Source organism: Dromiciops gliroides, chromosome 4 (genome assembly GCF_019393635.1).
Source record: "Dromiciops gliroides isolate mDroGli1 chromosome 4, mDroGli1.pri, whole genome shotgun sequence".
In the NCBI taxonomy this organism is placed as follows: domain Eukaryota; kingdom Metazoa; phylum Chordata; class Mammalia; order Microbiotheria; family Microbiotheriidae; genus Dromiciops; species Dromiciops gliroides.
Genome location: NC_057864.1, coordinates 313,260,557 through 313,283,526, shown reverse-complemented (window position 1 = coordinate 313,283,526; position 22,970 = coordinate 313,260,557). Strand labels below are relative to the sequence as shown.

Sequence of the window (22,970 nt, the reverse complement as noted above, 5' to 3'; positions counted from 1 at the left end):
ATACAGTCTATATCAGTTTATATAAATATTACCATGGTCTGTTTTTCATATTCATAATTTCTTGCAGTGAAATAATATTTGTGGACGGGAATCTATTTTTATTTCTTTGTTAATACAAAAAAGTGCTACAATCAATATTTTATGTATAGGGAACCTTTCTTTATAGCTTTCACTTTCTTTGGATATGTGGCTAGCAATATGATCTCTGAGTAAAAGGATCTGGACATTTTAGTCACTTTCTTAGCGTGATCCCAAATTGTTTTACAGATTGGTCAGACTACTTCACGGTCTCACCAGTAGTGTGTGCTAATGTCCTTTTCTTTTTTTACTTTTCAATTTCATTTCATCTTTTTGTTACATTTTAAGTTTTGAGCTGTGTCTCATCCTCCCTCCCCACCCTGTGCTAGAGAAAGTCATTATTTGACACAAATCTGTCCTTATATCTATGTAAAATCATACTATGCATACTTCTATTTATCATTTCTTTTGCTGGAGGTATATAGCACCTTATTTCATTATGACCTTTATTTATTTATTTATTTTTTTTGGTGAGGCAATTGGGGCTAAGTGACTTGCCCCAGTATAAACTTTTGTGTGTGTGTGTGTGTGTGTGTATTTCATAGGGCCTTTGTGGTTGATTTTGAATATTTATAATACCCAGAATAGCTTAGTTGTTCACAGTTCTTGAAGAAATATTGCTGTTACTGTGTACAGTGTTCTCTTTGTTCTACTCATTCTACTCTTCATTATTTCATAAAAGTCTTTCCATGTTTTTCTAAAATCAATCTACTCATCATTTCTTACAGCATGTTAGTATTCCATTACAATTATGTACCACAGGGGGCAGCTAGGTGACACAGTGGATAAAGCAGCAGCCCTGGATTCAGGAGGACCTGAGTTCAAATGCGGTCTCGGACACAACACTTACTAGCTGTGTGACCCTGGGAAAATCACTTAATCCTCACCTCCTCCCTCTCCCCCCCCAAAAAAGGATTCAAACAATTATATACTACATCTTGTTTAGCCATTGTCCGATTGATGGGCATCCCCTCTATTTCTACAGCTTTAAATATGTTAGAACATATAGAATCTTTTCCTTTGTCCCTGATCACCTTGGAAAACAGATCTAAGAGTGGTTTTGCAGAGTCAGTATACATGGTTTTATAACTCTTTGGGTATAGTTCCATATTGCTTTCCAAAATGGTTGGATAAGTTCACAGGTCTTCTAGAAGTATATTACTGACCCAATTTTCCACATATCCTTTTCAGTATTTGTCATTTTGCCCTTCTGTCATTTTAGCCAGTTTGATAGATGTGTTTTTAATTTGCATTTCTCTAATCAAAAATTATTTAGAGCTTTTTTTGGAAGTCTGTATATGGCTTTGTTTTTCTTCACAACTGAAAAACTAACCCGTTCATATCTTTTGATCATTTATCAACTGGGAATGGCTCATAATCTTACAAATTTGACAAAATTTCTATGTATTTGAGATGAGACCTTTATCCAAGAAACTGTTTATAAAAGATTTCCCCCCCCCCTCCCCATTTTCTGCTTTCCATCTAATCTTGGATACATTGATTTTATTTATACAAGATCTTTTATTTAGTTATTTTGGGGCGGGGCGGGGCAATGAGGGTTAGGTGACTTGCCCAGGGTCACACAGCTAGTAAGCTAGTAAGCATCAAGTGTCTGAGGCCGGATTTGAATTCAGGTAATCCTGAATCCAGGGCTGGTGCTTTAACCACTGCGCTATCTAGTTGCTCCTATACAAGTCCTTTTAAATTGAATATAATAAAAATTATCCATCTTATATCTCACAATGCTCTCTATCTCTTGTTTACAAATTATTTTGTTCATAAGTGACAGGTAATGTTCCATGTTCTTCTAATTTACTTATGATATCTCCCTTTATATCTAGGTCATATATCCATTTTGACCATTTGTTGGTAAATATTGCTCTATATGTAGTTTTTGCCAGACTGCTTTCCAGTTTTGCCAATAATTTTTTTTTTTACCAAATAGTGAATTCTTATCCCTAACTTTATTATTCTCTCTCATTGTGCTCACTGATGTCAAATCAGTTGCAAAATATATCATTTCCATCAACATCATCCATTGAATAGGTCCTCTCTTTCTACTAACTCAGCAAGCACCTGATTTTAGGTTCTTAATCCCTCTCATCTGGATTATTGTAATAGTTTTCTAATTAATATTACTTTTGCCTTGATTATTGTAATAGTTCCCTTAAATCATTTCCCCGTCTCATGTTCTTCCTCTTCATCCTCTTCAGAGCCTTCAAAGCAATTTTCCTAAAACACAGGAATGACTATTTTATTGCCCTGTTCAGTAAATTCCAGTTGCTTCCTCTCACACCAAATATAAACAACTTTTGGCATTTCAAGAGTCTTCATAGCCTGGCTTTTTCCCACCTTTCTAATCTTGCACATATTCCCTCCTACTCCTCCATATTCCTTCCAACTGTCTTAGCCTACGTGCTATTCATCATGTATAACAGTTGCATTTCCTTTCTCCATGCCTTTATACTAGCTGTGCTCTATACTTGGAATGCTCTTCCTCTTAACCTGCTTTTTATAATTCTTAATTTCCTTCTAGACTGAACCCTGTCATTGTAGTAGCTTTTAATGGTCAAATTCTTATTGTTGTTGTTTGATCATTGACCAGCCTATTTTTTTTGACTTTTCACTTTATGTTAAAGTTGAGCTCTAAAAAAAAAAAAGTTGAGCTTTATTCACTTGCGTTCTGGGAGGCACTGTTCTAAGATTCAGTTTTTTTGTATTGATATATTCAGAGCTAAATCTGGGGTTCTGGAGTTTTCAGTGCTTCCAAGGTACTGTGATCGGGGGAAGATGTGATTGTTCTTTTGTTCTGCACTCAGGCATTTACCCAGGAAGGGCCCCTGTTCTCTTCTTCAGCCACAAGTGCTAGTACTCCTCTTGGCTCTGGAAATGTGACCAGGTTCCCTGTTCTTCTGCATCCACAAGCATTAGTCTTCCTTTCTCCCATAGAACTGTGACTAGGGCTCCTACTCCCTTGTGACAGACCAAAAGCACTCCTCTCTACCCTGGAACTGTAACCCAGTTACATACTGCTTATGGGCCATAGAATTGCTAGTCAGTGATGTCTGCATCCAGTACTGGAAAAGGGTTCCCTGTAATCTCTTTCTGAACAGTGTCAGACCTCTTTACTGTCTCTGAGTTGAGAGTTCCTGTTGCTGCTGTCCCAGGCTTTTCCAAGGCCCGCTGCTTGTGCTGCTGTCACTGTGTTGTGTGCTCCAGACAGGCTTCTACCTTGGTGTCATAGATTTGTCCTGCTGACCTCCTAAGTGTTTGTTGGTTGAAAAAATGTCTTATTCTGACTTTTTTACTTATTGGTATGCCTTTAATTTCTTTCTTTTGATTTATTGTTAGCATTTTCAGAACTTATCAAACAATAGTGGAGGGAATTGACATCCTTGCTTTACTTCTTTATTTACTGGAAAAACTTCCAGTGTGTCCCTATTGCATATCATGCTTACTTTTAATTTTAGATAGATCATTTTTATGATATTACAACATAATCCTCATTTGCCTATACCGTAGAATTTTCTTTTTAAATAGATGAGTGTTGTACTTTGTCAAAGCCCTTTTATGCATCTCTTGAGTTAATCATATTGCTTTAGATATTTTTGATTTTAATATGATTGTTATTTTTGAAATCGTGAACCATCCTTTTATCTCTTATAAATTGAATTTTGTCATAATGAATGATTATTATTTGGATGAATTGCTTTTGTTTCTTTGCCGGGACTTAATTAAAAACTTTTGAATCCATGTTCCTTATATTATCTTACTTTCTGAAACTTTTCCCTTTGATGGTCATTGCTGGGGGCTGAATCTCAGTTATCTCATTTTCCTTCAATACTTGGCATTTTGCATAGAATCTGTCTTGGCCTCTGGCCCCAGTTCACTGTTAGGGAACAAACTGGACTCTTCTGGATGCCACGCCCCTTTGCTACAGGCAGGCCTGGTAGATATACACACTTGCTGACACCCATTCCTAGTTCCATCTGTTTCTCAGTTTTCTGAGTGTGCAGTCTTGCAACACAGTATGCTCCCACAATACAGTCCCAGTCAGAGAATGCTTGTTTTCCTGTGGCTTAGAGAATGGTGAAGTCAGGATTGAGTGCTTCTCTAAGCTATTATTTGGCTTGTATGAGCCTTCTAGAACACGGTGACTGGTGGGGGAGGGTCTGCTTAGTAAGTTAAGGACAAGGCTTAGTCTTCTCTGCTGTTATTTTAACAGGTTGTTATCCCCTTGGGGTTTTTGATATTATAGGCCCTGGAGACAGATGAAATTGCTTATCTCTTGTGCATGATTCCTATTTTGAAGAAGTTCAAGCGGTTGTCAGGGTTGGAAAATGTATATAGTCTTCCATGTTGTTGTTCATGTGCCATTCTCAAGTCATAATTGATTAAAAAATTTTATTTAATAACATTTTAGTTATGTTAGTCTTCATTGTATCTTTTTTTAAGGGAGGCAATTAGGGTTAAGTGACTTGCCCAAGGTCACACAGCTAGTAAGTGTTAAGTGTCTGAGGCCGGATTTGAACTCAGGTCCTATTGACTCTTTTTTCATGATATTCTTGCATCACTCTCATTTATCTTCCTAATTTTTCCTCTGTCTCTCTTATTTTATTTTCAAAAACCTTTTTGAGCTCTTCCATGGCCTGAGGCCAATTCATATTTTTCTTGGAGGCTTTGGATGTAGGATGCTGAAGCCATTGATTGTATAACTCAGGTAGTCATTTTCCAACTGAAGAAGAGGTTTTGAATGCCATTAGGCTTCTCTCTTATGTTAAAGTACCTGCTGCTGATTCTATTCCAGCTGAGATTTACAAGCAGGGGGTTCACTGCTTATACAAAAGCACTTGTGTCTTTTAGGTTCCTGCTGCTGCTTTCTTTGGCATTAAGTATAATATTATTCAAAGATTTCAGGGATAGTTCAGGCTAGGAACTTGAAAGCTTTCCATGCTTTCCCTGATCTCCCTGATCAGGACAAGCCTGATGGCTGGCCCCTTTGTCTGAGCTCTACAAGGTCCTGACCTTACTTTGAGTCTGAACAACGGGCCTGTGGGTTTATATCCTTTGGAGTTGCGGTAGAATGTTGTTGGTCTCAAACACTATCAACCAATTGTAAAGCTCTGCTGGTTCAGAGTAACTTTTATTGTACTTGGATTCTTGCCCTGGTTTTTCATCTGCAAACTTATCACTGAACTAGAAGTTGGAACTGTACCTGCCTCTTGGAATCTGAACCACATAGTTGCTGCTGCTTCCTGAACTCTTCCTTGCTCAATACATAATCGAAGGCCTGCTAACCTGGAATATTACCCAGGGAGCAGAAATTTGTTCCACTCCTATTTCATCCTAGAATTGGGTGGAAAGTGAGAAAGCTGCCACTTGGCACCTACTTCTGTGTGGTGCATAAGGCCGAAGTGCACAGATATGAATCTGGGACCTTATCTTGCCCCAGATATATGACCGTATCCTTTCACTCTCTTGGAGAGACTTCCTATGACATGTTCTACCTAGACTGCATCTCCAGAGTCTACAGATTTCCCTGTCTGCCTATGGCAGCCTGAGCTGGAAAATTGACTCACTGTAACTTTTAAAAAAATTTTATGATTAGAATTTGGTTGGAATTGTGGGTAGGTTAGGGAAGCTCACCATACTTTCTGCTATTTTGCTATCTTGGCCATTGTCTCATGTATCATGAAAAAATGGAGTGCTTTCATCAAGAAGTTTTTCCCCTCTTCATCTCATATCACTCATTTGATTTCTGCTACAATATCCTTCTTCACTGTTGTCTCATATGAAGAGATAGACTTTCCCTTGGCAAGGCAACCCCCTTTTCATGCACAGGTGATCCCATTCTGTCCTGGCATCTGCAGAAGATTGCCCCTTCTATTATTCTCGCTCACTTATCTTCAGTCTTTTCCTGTGTACTGGCTTTTTCCCTACTACCTAGAAACACATCCCTGTCTCCCTCATCAAAAAACATTCACTTGATTTATTTATTTCCTATATTTTCCCTACTGTTCTTGGCTAAATTTGAGGAAGTCTATAATGGATGCTTCCACTTCCTTTCCTTTCACCCTCTTTTTAACTCTACAGTCTAATTCCAACCTCATCAGTTACCCAAAACTGTTTTCTCCAGAGTTACCAGTGATCTCCTAATTACCAAATCAAATGACCTTTTCTCCGTCCTTGTCCTTCTTGACCTCTCTCTAGCCTTTGACAATGTCTATCATCCTCTTCTCCTTGACAGTCTTTTCTCTCTTGATTTTCCAGACACTTTTCTCTCTAGGTTCTTCTACTTACTCTTTTCTTTGGCTCCTTTGCTAGTTCTTTATCCAAGTTGTAACCATTAACCTTATATATTCTCTAAGGCTCCATCTTGTACTTGCTTCTCTATTCTTTCACCTGGTGGTCTCATCATTGCCCATGGATTTAATTATCATTTCTATATAGATAACTTAGATCTATTTGTCAAGCCCTTACCTCTTACTAGCCCTTCAGTCTTGCATCTCCAACTTTCTATTAGACATCTTGAACTAGATGTTCTATAGACATATTAAACTCAAAATGTCTAAAACCAAACTCATTATCTTTTTCTCCAAACCCTCTTCCTTTCCAGACTTTTCCTTTTCCTTTTGGAGGCACTACCGTCTTCCCAGGTGCCCAGGCTTACAACCTAGGTGTCATCCTTGACTTTTCACACTCTCTCACTCTGCACTTGCAATCCTTTGCCAAGTCTTATCATTTATACCTTCCTTCTTCAGACACTGCCACTACCTTGGTGCATGCCCTTATCACCTCATGCATAGACTATTGAAGTACCTACTGATTGGACTTCAGTTTATCCTCTATTCAGCTGTCTAATTCATCTTACTAAAGCATAGGGTTTCTTGACCATTTCACCCTTGTAATCAGTAACTGTCCTGAGTGTATTTTACCTCTGGTATCAAATATAAAATCCTCATTTTTGCTTTTAAAACTCTCTCTAACCTGACTTTTTCCTTCATTTCCAGTCTTTTTTACATATTATCCTCACAGCTTGTACAATCCGTTGACACTAGCTCCTTGCTGATCCTCTCATAAGACATTTGATGTCCCAGCTTCTCACCAGGCAGTACTCTTTTGGCCTTCTCTATCATGATCCCAGGAACCTCATCTTCCTCCTAGTTCAGGGCTTCTTAAACATTTTACACTTGTGACCCCTTTTTACCCAAGAAATCTTTACATGGCCCCAAGTACATAGATCTATAAAATAGGTATACATATCCTTTTACTGTTCCCAAAATTTTTTGTGACACCCCCTCCCCCCCATTCAGTTATGTGGATTACCACCCACAATTTTTTTTTTAAGGCTGCTCAAAGTTTATTAGTTTCTGTTGAGTATAAAGTAAACAAAGTTACTGAGGCTGCTGGAAAGCACACAGGTGATTTGGATAGTAAAAAAATACAAACGATAAGTGTGCTTTCTTTTACTTGTTTTTTGGTGTTTTGATTTTGTATTCCTTTTTTAAAAAACCACACACACAGCACAACTATTTCTACACTTAAGGAGCCTGTCTATTCTAAGGGAATAGGTAGGAGAGGGAAGGGGAAATGGGCTCTGATGCCTAGTACACTTCAGAAGCAAGGGGTGGTGGTGGTGGGGGTGGGGTGGGGTGGGGTGTGGCTGCTCTTGCAGAAGGCCCGGTGTTGGTTTTGCTGGGTTTGCTGACATGCCGCTTCCTCATGGCCTCCTGAGCCAGGTCACAGGTGATTGTGCCATGAGCAACCTGGAAAGTTCTTGAGGGCTCTGGGAATTCTAATACAGTTGTCATGAATGGATGCCTTAACTTCCTGAAGAAGAAGCTCGCCCATCAGTGGCCTGGGTCTGATTTGGGAAGACCAGGATGGTGGGGGATCACTTCCCAAGAGTACTTGGCACTTCCACAGGAGCTGTTGCTGGAAGTGGAACCCAGACCTCTTCAGTAGTAGTCATGGGTTGCTACAAGTGAACTGCTGGATGGGATTTGCTTCTTTCTTCTTGTGCTGATGTAAACCTTAGTGGCAGCTCCTGAGCTGCCCATCAGGCACTGGGCTGCTGCGGATGATCATGGGTGACCTGGCTCAGGGGAAGGGGGCACTAGGCCACAGAGCCCATTTGTAAAGGAGATAACAGGAGGATACTCCACGGCAATAGAAAATGTGAGAATTCTTGGGGTTTCTACGACCCACAGTTTAAGAAGCTAAGTCCTAGATCACATCAGCCTTGGTACTCATACCTCATCAATATCTTCTGCCCTTGGTACTCTTCTGATTGGAGGATGGAGCAGAGAGCTCCTCCCAAAACCTGCATTTAAGGAAAGTGTCCAGGCTAGACATGTCTTCATTTTCCACCTAGTTGCATCCTTTTGGATTTCTCCATCATGCCCCTGGCATTGAGTATTTTCCTTTCCTGCTTTTCCAATTCCTTTTCTGTCTTGTCTTCCCCCATTAGATTGTAAAGTCCTTTAGGACAGGGACTGTCTATTTTATACTTCTGTTCTTAGGGTTTAATTGTTCTTGGGACAATAGTAGGCACTTAATAAATGTTTATTGATTATTTTTTACTAGCTGTCCCTCTCCATGTCTTGAACTTTCTCATAGCTTGTTTTAGCTTCCTGCCTTCTCTGGCTTTTTTCACATCTTTGCTAAAGTCCCACCTTTTGCAAGAAGACTTTCCTAGTTTTCCTTAATCTTAGTGCCTTCCTTCTGAGATTATAATTCATGTGTTCCTCTACATCATTCTTATGTCTTTCCCTGTTTCTCTAATTATTCCTTATGGACCAGTAGTATTTCACTATATTCACAATTTGTTTAACCTTTCTCCAAATGATGGATACCTACTTTATTTTAAGTTCTTTTCTATTTAAAAAAAAAAGTGTTGCAATGAATATTTTGGTTTAGGCCTCTGTTAAAGGCCCAGCTTCTGCAATTAGCTTCTGCTTTCAGTTGTTAGTGATTTTTGCTTATATAGTCCCTTTATCTGATATACTTTTTTTGAATTTTAATCAGTTACCAGATAATTTTCTTTCTTTTGATAAGGACCTGAGATTTGATTTTTAGAGGGTATAGGCAACTGCCAATGAGGAAACATCAGTTACTAATTCAAATCATTGCCTGCTTTGCAACTTAGAGTGACTTGCTCAGTGTCACATTGCCATGCAGAGACTGGATTTGAATTTAGGTCTTCCTAACTCCTAAATCTAATTTTTATCCATTACTCCACATGTCCTCTTACCAAATTATTGCTTGATGAAAGAATTCGTTGTCTAGTAATGAACCCTTTGTTCCCACTTCTTTTTTCCATTAATTTGCTTGAAATGTTTGACCTTTTCTTCCTTCAAGTGAATGTATTATTTTGTGTAGAATGTATTATTTCTTGCTAATTTTATATACACTAAATATGTTCTGTTTTCATTGTATTGTCTATTGACTTTCTCAATCTACCTATGGTATTTCTTTAAAAAAAATGTCAACTTTATTATGGATCCTGTTTTATACATAAATAAAATTTTCTGGACCTTTAACCCTAAATTACATTAATAAGGGGCAATATGATTTAATCTAATCATATAGTTGGTTATTTTCTTAAGATTAACAAAGCTAAGTAATATAATCAAATTTTATTTTTAATTTTATGTTTCTCAAGAATACTTTTTTTTTTTACAGCTTCTTGAAGGAAGTTTTGCTAGAGAAGTCAGTCATGAAGTAGATGGACTTATTTTTCAGCCTATTGGAGTAAGTTGAAATATATATTATTAAAATATGTACTTTCCTCATAATTTTTAAAGACTTAAAGCTCCCAATTGCATTTAGTGATTTTTGTTGTATGTAGAGTAAAAATTCCCGTGGGTAGTAATTGCTCTGAAAAGAATTATTTGAAGGTACTTTGATTTTTATGGCTTTTTTTTTAATTGAAGAAGTATCTTTACAAACCATGACAAAGCCATAAACTTGAGGTGATTTGTTTTCTGCTAATGTCACAGGGGAAAAGGTCTGAGTCCTTAGGTATTCCTCATTAAAGAATTACGCTCTTGAACATAGTCCAATTAAAATTAAAATGGTCTTCTATTTAGTGCTAGAGAAAGTAGCCAAGTGGGAAGTCAAAAGACTTCATCCCTGGGGAGAAGGTGGCTTAGAAACATCCTCCTCCCAGAACAGAAGGAAGCCAAAAGCTTTTACAGAGGATAGATGGGGTGTCCGCCTAAAAATAGAAAGCTTCTTTTTGGGTTGGGGTGGGGAAAGCCTGGATGCTTGCCATATTCCTGAGAGTTGAGGGGGATTTTTTTTTTAGGAATGATGGTCCCGACCTTTGGGGTTATCTCTGCTAGCTCTGGTCAGGTAGTAGCCACACCTAATTGACTTTCCTGCTATAGAATTTTATCTCCCCATACTTCTTAGGTATGTCTATCCTGATATCTAGTTGGTCAATCTAAAATTTAATAATCCCTTGATTCCTCGATATGTGTGTCCTATTATCTGGTGATCTTGGTTGTGCTTCTCATAGGAGAAGCTTCTGATTTAGCCTATGTCCTATGCCAACTAATATATTGTATTCCATTTGTTACTAACTCTATGCTTCACTGTTCTATGCTTTCCTTCCATTCTCTATGCCATGAACCTGGTTAGTTCTTCTTTAGGGTTAGGTGTATCAAACCCCATATCCAGTTTTATTTTAGAATGTGAATTCTTAACCTTTTTTGTGTCAGTGGACAGACAGACCCCTTGGGCAGTCTGGGGAAGTCTGTGGATCCCTTATCAGAGTAATGTTTTTAAATACATTAAAATACATTGGATTACAAGTGGAATCAGTTATACTGAAATATAGTTATCAAAATATTAAAATAAAAACAGATTTATAGACATTATAGAAATTATTTATAGATTGAAGTCACTTTGAAGCCTGGTCTTGAAACTTCTCACCTTGCATCATTGCTTTTGATGTGCCATTTGTGTGGTATTCAAGCATATTTCAAACATGTATTTATATATTATAAATAAGGGGGCAGCTAGGTGGCACAGTGTATAAAGCACCAGCCCTGGATTCAGGAAGACCTGAGTTCAAATTTGGCCTCAGACACTTCACACTAGCTATGTGACCCTGCGCAAGTCACTTAACCCTCCTTTCAGGGCCCCCCCCCCCCAAAAAAAGAATAAATAAGACTATTCATAATCTGTATAACATGATATGGTATATAGATATCAGCTGGGTTAAATATTTATTATGTTAAAGATATATGATTTATAAGTGTAAGTATTCCTTATTCCTTTTTATCAATGTAGATTTCAACTTCACTGTTAGTCTTAATGAATGTCTGTGGCCACAAAAATTCTTTATCTAGTGGCCAGATTTCTAATGATGACCTCCTCCAAAGTTAACTAATGATTCTCAATGCAAAACAGATATTGCTGGGGCTATACTGGAAGTTTCAATAGCCTGCAATGTACCTGTACTCAGGATTACTTTTATATCACCAAAAGATTAATTAGAACAAGGCGAATTCCCCTCAGAAATGGAAAAGACAACTGAATTATGATTTCATAGATAGGTCCCAGGAGTTTCAGCACATAGATTTTAATTGACTTACTTATAATCACAATATTAACAAATGTTTGAGACTGGATTTGAAACCATTTGAGTGCCTATTCCAGATTCTGAGTCCATCCCTTTATTCATTATGCCTGAGCTGCCTTTTTTTTTTTTTCCCTTACTAAACATGAAAGAGGATCTTGTATTTCCAATCCAGGGAAGGTTTTGTGGATTGAAAATAATGGATTGTCAAATTGGCTTCTGTAACTTTTCTTTGTAATAAAATTTTTTAAAATGAAATTTTGATATAGCTACCTGAGTTTTCCATTTATAATATTGCAGTTTTACAAGGCTGTACAATATTCATAAATTTGTCAGAGGAGAGGAACACTTCTCTTTCTCTCCCATTTCCACTTAAACCTATTGGCTGATACTTTAATGTGAAGGATTCGTTTGCATAAATGTATGACTCTTTTATGCTTTTTCTTTCTTCTTCCAATTTTCCGTGTTCCCTTGAGATGAAATTCAGCAAGCCTCCTGAGGAAAGCCCTTTTTATCATTCTTATCTAAATCTAGGTTTAGAAATCATTGTGTCAAATACTCTATATTGTTTTGAGTAAGGGTAGAGTTGGTGTGAACTCCAGGATTCTTTTTATACTTAGTGGTTATCTTCACTGTATTATGTGTACTCCTATGCCTTCTTTCTAAGTCCTTTGTAAAGTGTTCTATTGCCTTATTGGTAGATGAGCTTAAATGTATATTAGCTCCAAATTGAATTTTCTCTTGCAAATAGCATTTTCCTTTTAAATTTGCATAATAAAATCATATGTATATATGCATGCATAACCAACTATATGTGTGTGTGTGTATAAATATGTATAGCTGATAGAAGGAAAAGAATAGCTAGCTGCTCCCTTACTTTCATGAAGTGCTCATTTTAGGTGATTCATTTTTGTATTATATGTCTTGATGAAAATGTTTTTGGTTAAGTAATTTATTATTTACTTAGATATGGCATTGCCAAAGAAAGGTCCTTTTTAGAAACCTTTGTTATAATTTTTACATTCTGGAGAATTAGCATTATAACATGAGAAAGAATGTTTTATTTACTGCATAAATCATTGTGTCCTCAGTGGGCTTCTACTAAATGTTGGTGTATGATGTAGAAAGAGATTCAGTAATGATAGCGATATTTTCTCCAAATGTTGAATGGATTTTTTTTTTTAAGTGAGGCAGTTGGGGTTAAGTGACTTGCCCAGGGTCACACAGCTAGTAAGTGTTAAGTGTCTGAGGCCGGATTTGAACTCAGTTACTCCTGACTCTAGGGCCGGTGCTCTATCCACTGCGCCACCTAGCTGCCCATGTTGAATGGATTTTTAATTAAATAAATTAGAAACATTAATAGACTTCTGTTAAGCTTATAAAAATAAAATGTTTAGGGGTTGTGCTACACATATAGAATATTGCAAGCCCCTTCAGATGAGTCACTGTATTGTTTGTTTTGCTTTGTTACAAGAGACCTTTCATGGCATTTGGGGATAATTTATAAATGTTTGTAATGTAAAAACAATGTAATGGGGGTCCTTAGGTATTCCTCTGTAAAGAATTACACTTTTGCACACAGTCCAGTTAGGATTAAAATGGTCTTTTATTTGTCAGTAGAAAAAGTGGTGGAGGGGTAAGTCAAAGACTTCACCCCTGGGGAGGAAGGTGGCTTAGGGTGAGATTTGAACTCAGGTCCTTCCAACTTCAGGGCCAGTGCCCTATCCTCTGTGCTACCAAGCTGCCCCTGGAGGTATCTTCAAATCTGAAAGAATAGTATGAAAATTGTCAATACTCCAAATAAGTGAAAAATTGTTAAGAGAGCACTGAATTGCCTTTGATGAACTCAAGTCATCTGGCCCAGGAGGGATGTTCTAGAGTATGGAAAAAATTGTCAAATATGATTGCTAAATTTCTTTTGGTGATCTTTGAGGAACAATGTAAATTAAAAGATGCTGAAGTATTGAAGAGGGGCACATGTTGTACTTATTTTCAAGTTGAAGAATAAGGCAGATGTTTCTAAGTATAGGCTAGCAATATTGATGTCAATTCTTTAGAATATTCTAGAATGTATTAATAAGAGGATGGTTTGGGAGCAGCTAGGTGGCTAAGTGGATAAAGCACTGGCCCAGGATTCAGGAGAACCTAAGTTCTGTTAAGGGCTAAAATTCTAGCTAAACTGTCTAAAATATCTAATGAGTGGTCGCCAATAAATTATAAGCTTTAGCAAGAGTTAGACTTTTAAGCATTTATTAAGGAGAATAAGAATTTGGTAAAGAGAGAGAGAAAGGCCTAGATTTCTATCTATTAAAGGGAGAACGCATTTCTAGCTCCACTCTCCACCAGCGTCCTCAGGAAAGAGAGAGCGAGACTGAGCGCCAGTCTCTTCCTTCCTCCTCCCACTAGTCCGCGTCACTTCCTGACTCCTGAAGAAAAGACTCCTGGTCTTGCCCTCAAAGACCTTCCCTTCATGGGCAGAACTCTTCTACAGTAAGTATCCAGCAGGTGGCGTTATTCCAATCGTTACAGTCCCCCCTGTTGTTCCTCAAGAAACAAAATGTTTCCTTGACGGAACAGTAAAAACAATATGATAACTATTGCTAACTAATAATATGTGAACAACAATATAGAAAAGGAAGAGAGGAAAGTTTTGTCCAGAGGAGCGATTTTTTTTTGTCCTCATGAACCGACGCTTTGACATTAGTCTTGCAAAGGGAGGGCCTCTGCAGAGAATACATGTTACAGATGGTGTATATTATAACAGAAAGAGAAAAAAACAACAAAAACAACAAATCAAAACTGTTCATTTAAAGTCTCTGAAAGTCTTTTCTCAGATGTCCTCTAGGTGTAGTCGTGGAATGGAAGTCTTTTCAGGGGTTGATGTGTGGATGCTGGTAATCAGCCAGGAAATTTCCTACAAAATTGAGCTTAACACAACTTTAAAATAGCTTTGTCAATAATCAAATCAAACAATGAAAGTTCTCAAAAACATGTCTAAGGGAATTCAGAATCTTAGTTGTTACACATGAAACATATAATAAAACAAAAATTGAACCATTCTTTAAAATTATATTATTATTATAGTCCCCCCTTATGGAGAGTAATTGAGAAGACAATTGCTGTGATATTAATTTTTAAAAATAATTTGTCTTTGTTTCATCACTTTTTGCATCATCTGCCTAATTATCCTCATGCCATTATGAGAAATTTTAAAATCTTATATAATTGGTAACAGATGTCAAGGCCAAATTCAACAGTGTATTTATCATGACACCTGAGATAATTATGGGGGTTACCATAAAAGAACAGAGAAATGATGGGATATGAGCATTCCCACACTTGAGCAATATATACTGCCCATACAGTATGCCAGGCTTAAAATAGGTGGATGGAATATATGTCCATGCCACCGAACATATTGGAAGAAACTGAGTCAGACTTAATCAGATGCATGGGATTGAGATGTCCATGGCATCAGGCATATAGGAGGGAGCATAGAAGCCAGGTGTAGAAGTGAGATGGGTGGGATGAATACTTCCAGCCATCTGTACAATATTGTGGGGAAAAGAGAATAAAATATTAAACCAAGAGAATCCAACCTCAACATTTGTCAAAAGCCGTTCCCTCGGCCATACCTTGACTTCATGCATGTCTCCCCTCATGTGACAGTTCAGTGTCTGCTTTTGCATGTATTCCTCTTGTGATTGGATGGCATCTTGGCCAACTGGCATCTGATAACTCAGAATAAAGACAATTAATGTCTTAAATGATAAGTTCCCATAATCCAAGTCTCATATGGATTTAAAAATTGAGGATAATAAATGATTGCAAAAAATGTGAATACATCTTGACTCAGAACACAATATATAATTATGCAACAATTTCAAATAATACCCCTTTTTTTTTACTTAGTATACAATTACTTTTTTGAAAAATCTGAACATATTTAAATACAAGTTAAAGCACAACAGAATCTCAAAGAAAACTTTTTTTTGAAAAAAGAAAACTTTTACAAATGTTCCCCTCTTTTTTTTTTTTTTTGGAATGTGCTTATCAAAAATAATACTTCTAGAATCAATTTACACTTGCCATGGCAACCAATTTGCCAAGGAAATGCTTTAAAGAGTTTGATCAAATAATCAGTTGAGAGAAAAAAAAATAGCAAAAACAAACAACTCAGAATATAGGAGCACAATACTCCTAGAATTAACATTGTATTATGAAATCAAAACCATCTTGCAATGTTTCAAAATTAGATAGACAAATGAATAGAAGAAAATACACGTGGAACAATAAAAGACAGTGAAATTCAAACTAAGGAAATCTAAATGAATATGAACTTAATATTAACAAGAGTATTATAAAATATAAACCTGATCACATGACTATAAAAAGCTTTTACAAATATTCTCCTTGTTTTAAAAACTAAGTATAAAACACAATCTCAAAAGCAGGAAAATCTCTACGAAAATAAACCCATACCATTAATTTCAAAATGTATATGTAATAGCATAGAAGTCCTATGTAACCTCTGAACTGACATTAATACTCTGAATGAATTCAGAACACTTTTGATTCCGATATCTAAAATCCCCAATACTCATATCAATACCTTGCTGCTTACTTCTACATTTCTGTAAAATATATACCCTTCCATGGCAAAAGAAGCAGAGTCTTGAACTATGTTGATTGTCATTCTTATTCAGCTTAAGTTTTTCTTCTTTAACCCCTCTATATTGTCTGTCGGGCTTTTCACCATACAAATGCTTTATAAGATTACTAATTAAAGACAAAAGCAGGTTAGCAAAATTATGAACAAAACGAGCATATCTGGAATTTAAAGAGTTTTCTAAGATTGTCTCAAAAGCACAGCCAGGCCAGGGAAGGGCTGAGCCTGAAGCTGCAAATGTAGTTAGAGAAAGTTGAGCATGCGCATCAGTTCTCTGGACTTCCCAGGCAGGGGAAGCAATGGGCTTGGCCATGGGAGGAGTAGAGGGTGGGGTCTGGAGAAGAGGGGAGGGACCAGCACAATTTGAATCAGACTTGATTTTGAACTCAGGCCTGGATTCCTCTTCCCCCACTTTGCCTCCAAGTGCTAGGGGATTAAAAGCTTCAAGAGGGTGGGTCATTGCCTCTAGGCATGCAAAATTAGAGCAACAATTAGTGTTGGAACTGGGAAAAGCTGCAGGAATCTCTTCAGGTTTCTCTGAAAAAGCATGGTTGGGAGAGGGAGAGATATTTCCTTGTGTGAGTAAGTTGCTGGCTCTTTTAACAAAAATAAAAAGAAAAATAGAAAATCCACAAAAACAAAGCATTAACATGATCTTATCTCCCATTTGTCTGGTTAAACAGACTAAAATCAAAAATAGGGTAATTAGGGAGTTTAAAAGGTCCATTCGAAAAAATTTAAAGGGAAAACACAGCCAGTGTGCCAGTACTTAGCAGTTAAAGGGAGAGGGAGGGGAAATTTCTTACCCAACCAGAAGATCAGAAGACAGGTTTAGCTTTCCTCTTCGTGGTCAGCCATCTGTTAAGGGGTAAAATTCTAGCTAGTCTGTCTAAAATATCTAATGAGTGGTCGCCAATAAATTATAAGCTTTAGCAAGAGTTAGACTTTTAAGCATTTATTAAGGAGAATAAGAATTTGGTAAAGAGAGAGAGAAAGGCCTAGATTTCTATCTATTAAAGGGAGAACGCATTTCTAGCTCCACTCTCCACCAGCGTCCTCAGGAAAGAGAGAGCGAGACTGAGCGCCAGTCTCTTCCTTCCTCCTCCCACTAGTCCGCGTCACTTCCTGACTCCTGAAGAAAAGACTCCTGGTCTTGCCCTCAAAGACCTTCCCTTCATGGGCAGAACTCTTCTACAGTAAGTATCCAGCAGGTGGCGTTATTCCAATCGTTACATCTTCTCTTGTTGAAATATAAGCTCCTTTAGGTGAGAAACTGTTTTGCTTGCTTGTATTTGTATTTCTTCATCTTAGCACAGTGCCTGGCATGTAATGAACATGTAATAGCAGCTCTGTCATGAGATCTTAAATATAGATTTGGTTAATGCCTCAAAGGCCATTTAATCTCTTCCCCTCATTTTCCAGATGAGCTAACAGAGTTAACTGAAGTTTATTGAATAGAGAGCGAAGGAGACCAATTTAGAGGTCATTCCTATTATGAGGGGGTCCCATGGGACAAATGTTGTAAAAGTAGAAATGATAAGACTTGACAAGTGATTGGATATGTAAAGTGATGGATTCTGAGGAATCAGGGATAATGCTGAGGTTGTGAACCATTATGATTCAAAGTCTGGTGGTGCCTTCAACAGTAGTGGGGAAGTTTGGAATAAGGATGGGTTTGGAAAGAAATATTCATTTTTTTAACAGGCTGCTTTTGAAATATCTGTGGGAAATCCATTTTGAAATGGCCAATGGGTGATTTCTCTCATACAGTCAATTATTAGACCCATACTGGAAACCTTTTTAGATTAACAGGTTCTATAGAGTTATTAATTTAATTCCATATCCTTCATGCTGTCATGCTGTCATGAGGCATTAAGGTAGGAGATAATTTAGTCAAGAACCTGGTAGGTACTTAATAGGTTCTTGTTGACTTGAATGTCAACAATTGTAAATAAAGATATGTAAATACATACCTGAATTAAAGGTTTTCTTATTGCCATTAGAAACAATCTAGGGGGCAGCTAGGTGGCACAGTGGATAGAGCACCGGCCCTGGAGTCAGGAGTACCTGAGTTCAAATCCGGCCTCAGACACTTGATACTTACTAGCTGTGTGACTCTGAGCAAGTCACTTAACCCCCATTGCCTCTCAAAAAAAAAAAAAAGAAACTATCTAACTGGAATTATTTTTTTCTTTCTAGATGATATGTATTCTTTAATTTTTTTCATTTTTTTGTTGTCATGTGTTTGACAAATACCAACATAAATATTTCCATAAACAAAGAGAAGAAAGAAGATTGTATATGAAAGAATATTATGTACAGCTTTAAAAATTATATAATAAAGCTTGACAGATTTAAAAATTGTTCTGCCTGTCTGTGGCTCCCTCTGAACTATCTTCTCTTCTGTCTATTTTCTTTCTTTAACTTCTCTTATTATCGCTATCACTAAGCTCACTCTCTTCCTCAGTTCTCTTTCATGTGCAAAATAAAGCAAAAACAATTTTCCTCAATAAATATGCCTCATCAGGCAAAACCAAATCCATACGGTAGCCAAAAACGTCCCATTTTGCACCTTGAATCCGTCATAACTCACATGATTTGGGAAGCATGCTTTATCATAGGCCCTCTGGAAATAGTTTATCAGAATTCTTCTTTTCAGTTTTTTTCTTTACATTTTATGTATTCTGGAAATTGTTCTTGCTTCACTCATTTTGCTCTGCATCATTTTATAAGACCATACATATTCTTAAAATAATTTTGGAATTGTCAGAAAATTTGTTAGCACTTTGACTCATTACCATCATCAGTGTATGGTAGTTTTGCATTGTTTTTAATGGCAATGAAATGACAGACATGGAATTCTATTAAATTCCTGGAATAATTTTCCTATTTAATATTTAATTTTCTGTTGGTAAGGTATTTGAAAACATACTAAACAAAATAGCTATACTTACATTACCCAACTTAAGAGGAAGTCCCAATATTTATAGGCTTTCTCATTCCTAAAGAACAGGAAGGAATGAAGGGAAGAAGAGAGAGAGGGAGGAAGGAAGGATGGAGATTAAGTGCTTCTGTGCCAGGCACTGTCCTAAGTTCTAGAGATACAAATACAAGTTAAAAAAAAAAGAAAAGAAAAGAAAAAGACAGCCCAGCCCTCAATGAGTTTACAGTCTAATTGGAAAAGATAACACACAAAAGAAAAGTGAAAAGTAGTGTTGGTAGAGAAGTGAAGATATTAAGTATAGGGGCATGAATTTGAAGTCTAGAGAAAGTCAAGAACAGAGCCAGGAAGAGAAGGAAGGCAAGGCAGCTTGGGTCTCTCAAAAAACTGGAGGAATATTCCAGTGAAAGGGAGGGTTGACCTTTGCAGAGGAATATCTTCAAGTAAGGCCATGGGGGTGATAGGCTGTTCCAGAGTGCAGTTGCTTCAGAAACTGAGAAGTACAAGGGTAAGTAAGCCTCAGAGAAAAGAATAAGTCCAGGAGGCAAAGAAAAAAATTATTTTTTATATTGATACAAAGGATTATTTTAAATTACAATTTTTTAGTCTTATTGATTTTCTGGTTGATTCTTTCTCTTGATTGGATAAAGTTGATGGTTTCATTGAATTCCTGCTGGCCTCCAAGATATGTGTGTAAACTAAAATCCAGGGTAGTGTTTAGTAAACTTGGTAAATCTTCCTTGGCTTAGAAGGGACCACATTCTGAGTTGCTATTACCTTCTTGCCCTTTGCTCTCTTTTACTTATAGTTCTGGAGTGAATTTGCAATAACCTTACACAAAAAGCCCAGAGAAACCTTTTCTTGGTCCTTTTTCATCTCTAATTTCTGTTATTGTTTTTTTCCCCTCTGAAAAAGATACTGTATTCTTATTATGACATTAGTAACATTTCTGAGAGAGAGAGAATGAGACTTCCTGAGATTCCCTGTTTCATAGGGACTGGAAGTATAGCAGCTACTCATGGATCTGATCCCAATGCCATTTGTTATGGAAGCTTTAACCTGCTCCATTTTCAGACCTGGACCTTTTTAGCCTTTTACTCCCACGAGCTTACCATATTAGTGTCACACTTATTGTCACACTCAGTAAGCTTTAGCCCTACAGCAACTTAGAACTGCTGAATTTGAATTTATCCACCAGCCTCAGCCACCTCCATTTATCAGGATTATAAGCATGTGCCACCATGTTTGGCCACTATAATTTTTCAAGAGAGTGAAAGTTTTGGGACTAGACAAGATTTATCTGGAGGAGTCATTGCTATAGACTATAGTTTTAAGGACATTGAGGGAATGAGTCTTAAGAAATACAAAACCGGGAGAAGAGAAGTGTTTGGACAAAAAAAATCCTAGAATGTTATTACAAAAAAAGTTTTTTTTGATTGAAAAAATACTAGTAAGTACTTAGCAATAGGCTTACTTTTTCATCTCCATGCAAGTTTCAAAATTATTCTACTTGCATATCAAGGACTTCCTTGATTGAACTACGAGAAGGCAGCAAACTAGCTTTTGCAAATTTTATTCTACAGAAGTCCACATCTGTGCAAATGATAAATGGGAAAAATAAAAGCAAATAAGCATTGCATTGTGCTTGTATTTAGGTCAGGAACTATTTGGTAGGGCAAATAATCCATGTTCTTATCTTTCATAAAAAATATAACAATAATTGCATAAAAGTGATGTGAAGAGAGCATCACGTGAATTTATAAGAGGAAGAAGTATCTCTTCCACTTTTTGGGAAGCAGGAGTGGTGATAAGGCAAAGCATTTTAATATGAACCTTGAAGAAGGCAATCTCTCACATTAATAACCCTAATCTGTTTCAGTTTACTGTGATTTGTCTTTAAATATACTATGGAATACACAATTGATTCTTATGAATAGAGCATGAACTCTTCATGGTCAGGGACTTTTTTTTTTTTTTCAGGACAGTAAGGGTTAAGTGACTTGCCCAGGGTCACACAGCTAGTAAGTGTCAAGTGTCTGAGGTCGCATTTGAACTCAGGACCTCCTGAATCCAGGGCCAGTGCTTTATCCACTGTGCCACCTAGCTGCCCCCCAGGGACTTATTTTTATCTTTATATCTCTAATACTTGTTGCACATTGTAGATACTTAAATGTTTATTGAGTTGAATCTCACCATTATTGTTGATTTCATTGAGAACTGCTACAATGGCATGAGACATTTTCCTTAGATAAGTCCTTGTAATTTTGAACATCCTTTTTGATTAATTAGTTCCTTGGCATGTAAACCTGTTGTGTGTAGAATGATACCATTTTCACTGATGGTTATAATTGTATATACAATATATTGTCAAAAGACCATGCACGTATATAAAAAAACTAACGTTGAGATATAAATTGCAGAAAGAAGCTAAAAAAATTAACTGGCTAAATACACCTAGAATTAATGAAGAAATGTCAGTGAAGTGCAGAAATGTATAGTCATCTGAAGCAAAAGGTTTATGTAGAATTTAGGCAATAATATGATTTATTTGATGAATGTTCCTCTTTGGGGTGGGGGTGGGGCAGTGAGGGTTAAGTGACTTGCCCAGGGTCACACAGCTAGTAAGTGTCAAGTGTCTGAGGCAGGATTTGAATTCAGGTCCTCCTGAATCCAGGGCCTGTACTTTATCTACTATGCCACCTAGTTCTCCTCAATGAATGTTCCTCTTGATGAAATCTTTAATACCAGCATTTGTAATGGAGTCTTTTACTACAATTTTGTGTTATGAACCTATATATTATTCAATTGATAAGCTACTATTTTGCAAGAAATTTTGTGGCTCTTGATGTAGTTATTCAATGAAATACTGACTTTTTTAAAATAAAAAACCATCATTGCCAACTGTGAATTAGTATAGGTGATTTCACAGTTGATCCAGGAACCATATTTCTGCATATTGTTTTAATTTTTTACATACATGTTAGAAGTTCTTTAAAAAAAAAATCACCAAATTTTCACTTACATATATCAAGAGCCACAAACTTCCTTGCAAAATAGTACGTTACAAGTTAATGTAGTTTGGGGCAGCTAGGTGGCGCAGTGGATAGAGCACCGGCCCTGGAGTCAGGAGTACCTGAGTTCAAATCCGGCCTCAGACACTTAACACTTACTAGCTGTGTGACCCTGGGCAAGTCACTTAACCCCAGTTGCCTCACTAAAAAAAAAAAACAAAAACAAGTTAATGTAGTATATAAGTTTATAATAGTACAGATTTGTAGTAAAAGACTCCATTGCATACCTACTAGTTATACATTTTGGTATTTTGTTCTTTAAAAAGAGGAGTTATCATGTATGTAAAAAGTTGAAACAATTTTCAGAAGATTCCTAGATTGATTATGAAATCACCTATTCATAGTTGGCATTAATAAGTTTTTTTAATTTAAAAATTGTCTAACTTGTACGCTATATAATAATTTGGAGGACGAAAAAAGGATGATTTTTTTGATATGTAATATCTTTTATATTTAAAGCTAATTGGATTATTCTTAAATCAATACTTATAAATAAAACTGTTTAGACAAGTGTTTCTTTTTGTTATTTTTATTGGGGCTTCTATGTGGCGCAATGGATAGAGTGCCAATTCTGGAGTCCAAAAGACTCATCTTTCTGAGTTCAAATGTAGCCTCAGACATGTA

At 36.8% G+C, this 22,970-nt stretch overlaps 1 protein-coding gene across 1 annotated transcript in view; it reads left to right on the top strand.

Moving 5' to 3' along the window:
* RNGTT (RNA guanylyltransferase and 5'-phosphatase) overlaps positions 1 to 22,970 on the top strand; it is a 366,172-nt gene that overhangs the window by 134,372 nt on the left and 208,830 nt on the right. Inside the window, 1 exon segment of the mRNA XM_044004408.1 lies at positions 9,763 to 9,831. Within this exon segment, the coding sequence (XP_043860343.1) occupies positions 9,763 to 9,831 (69 nt within the window).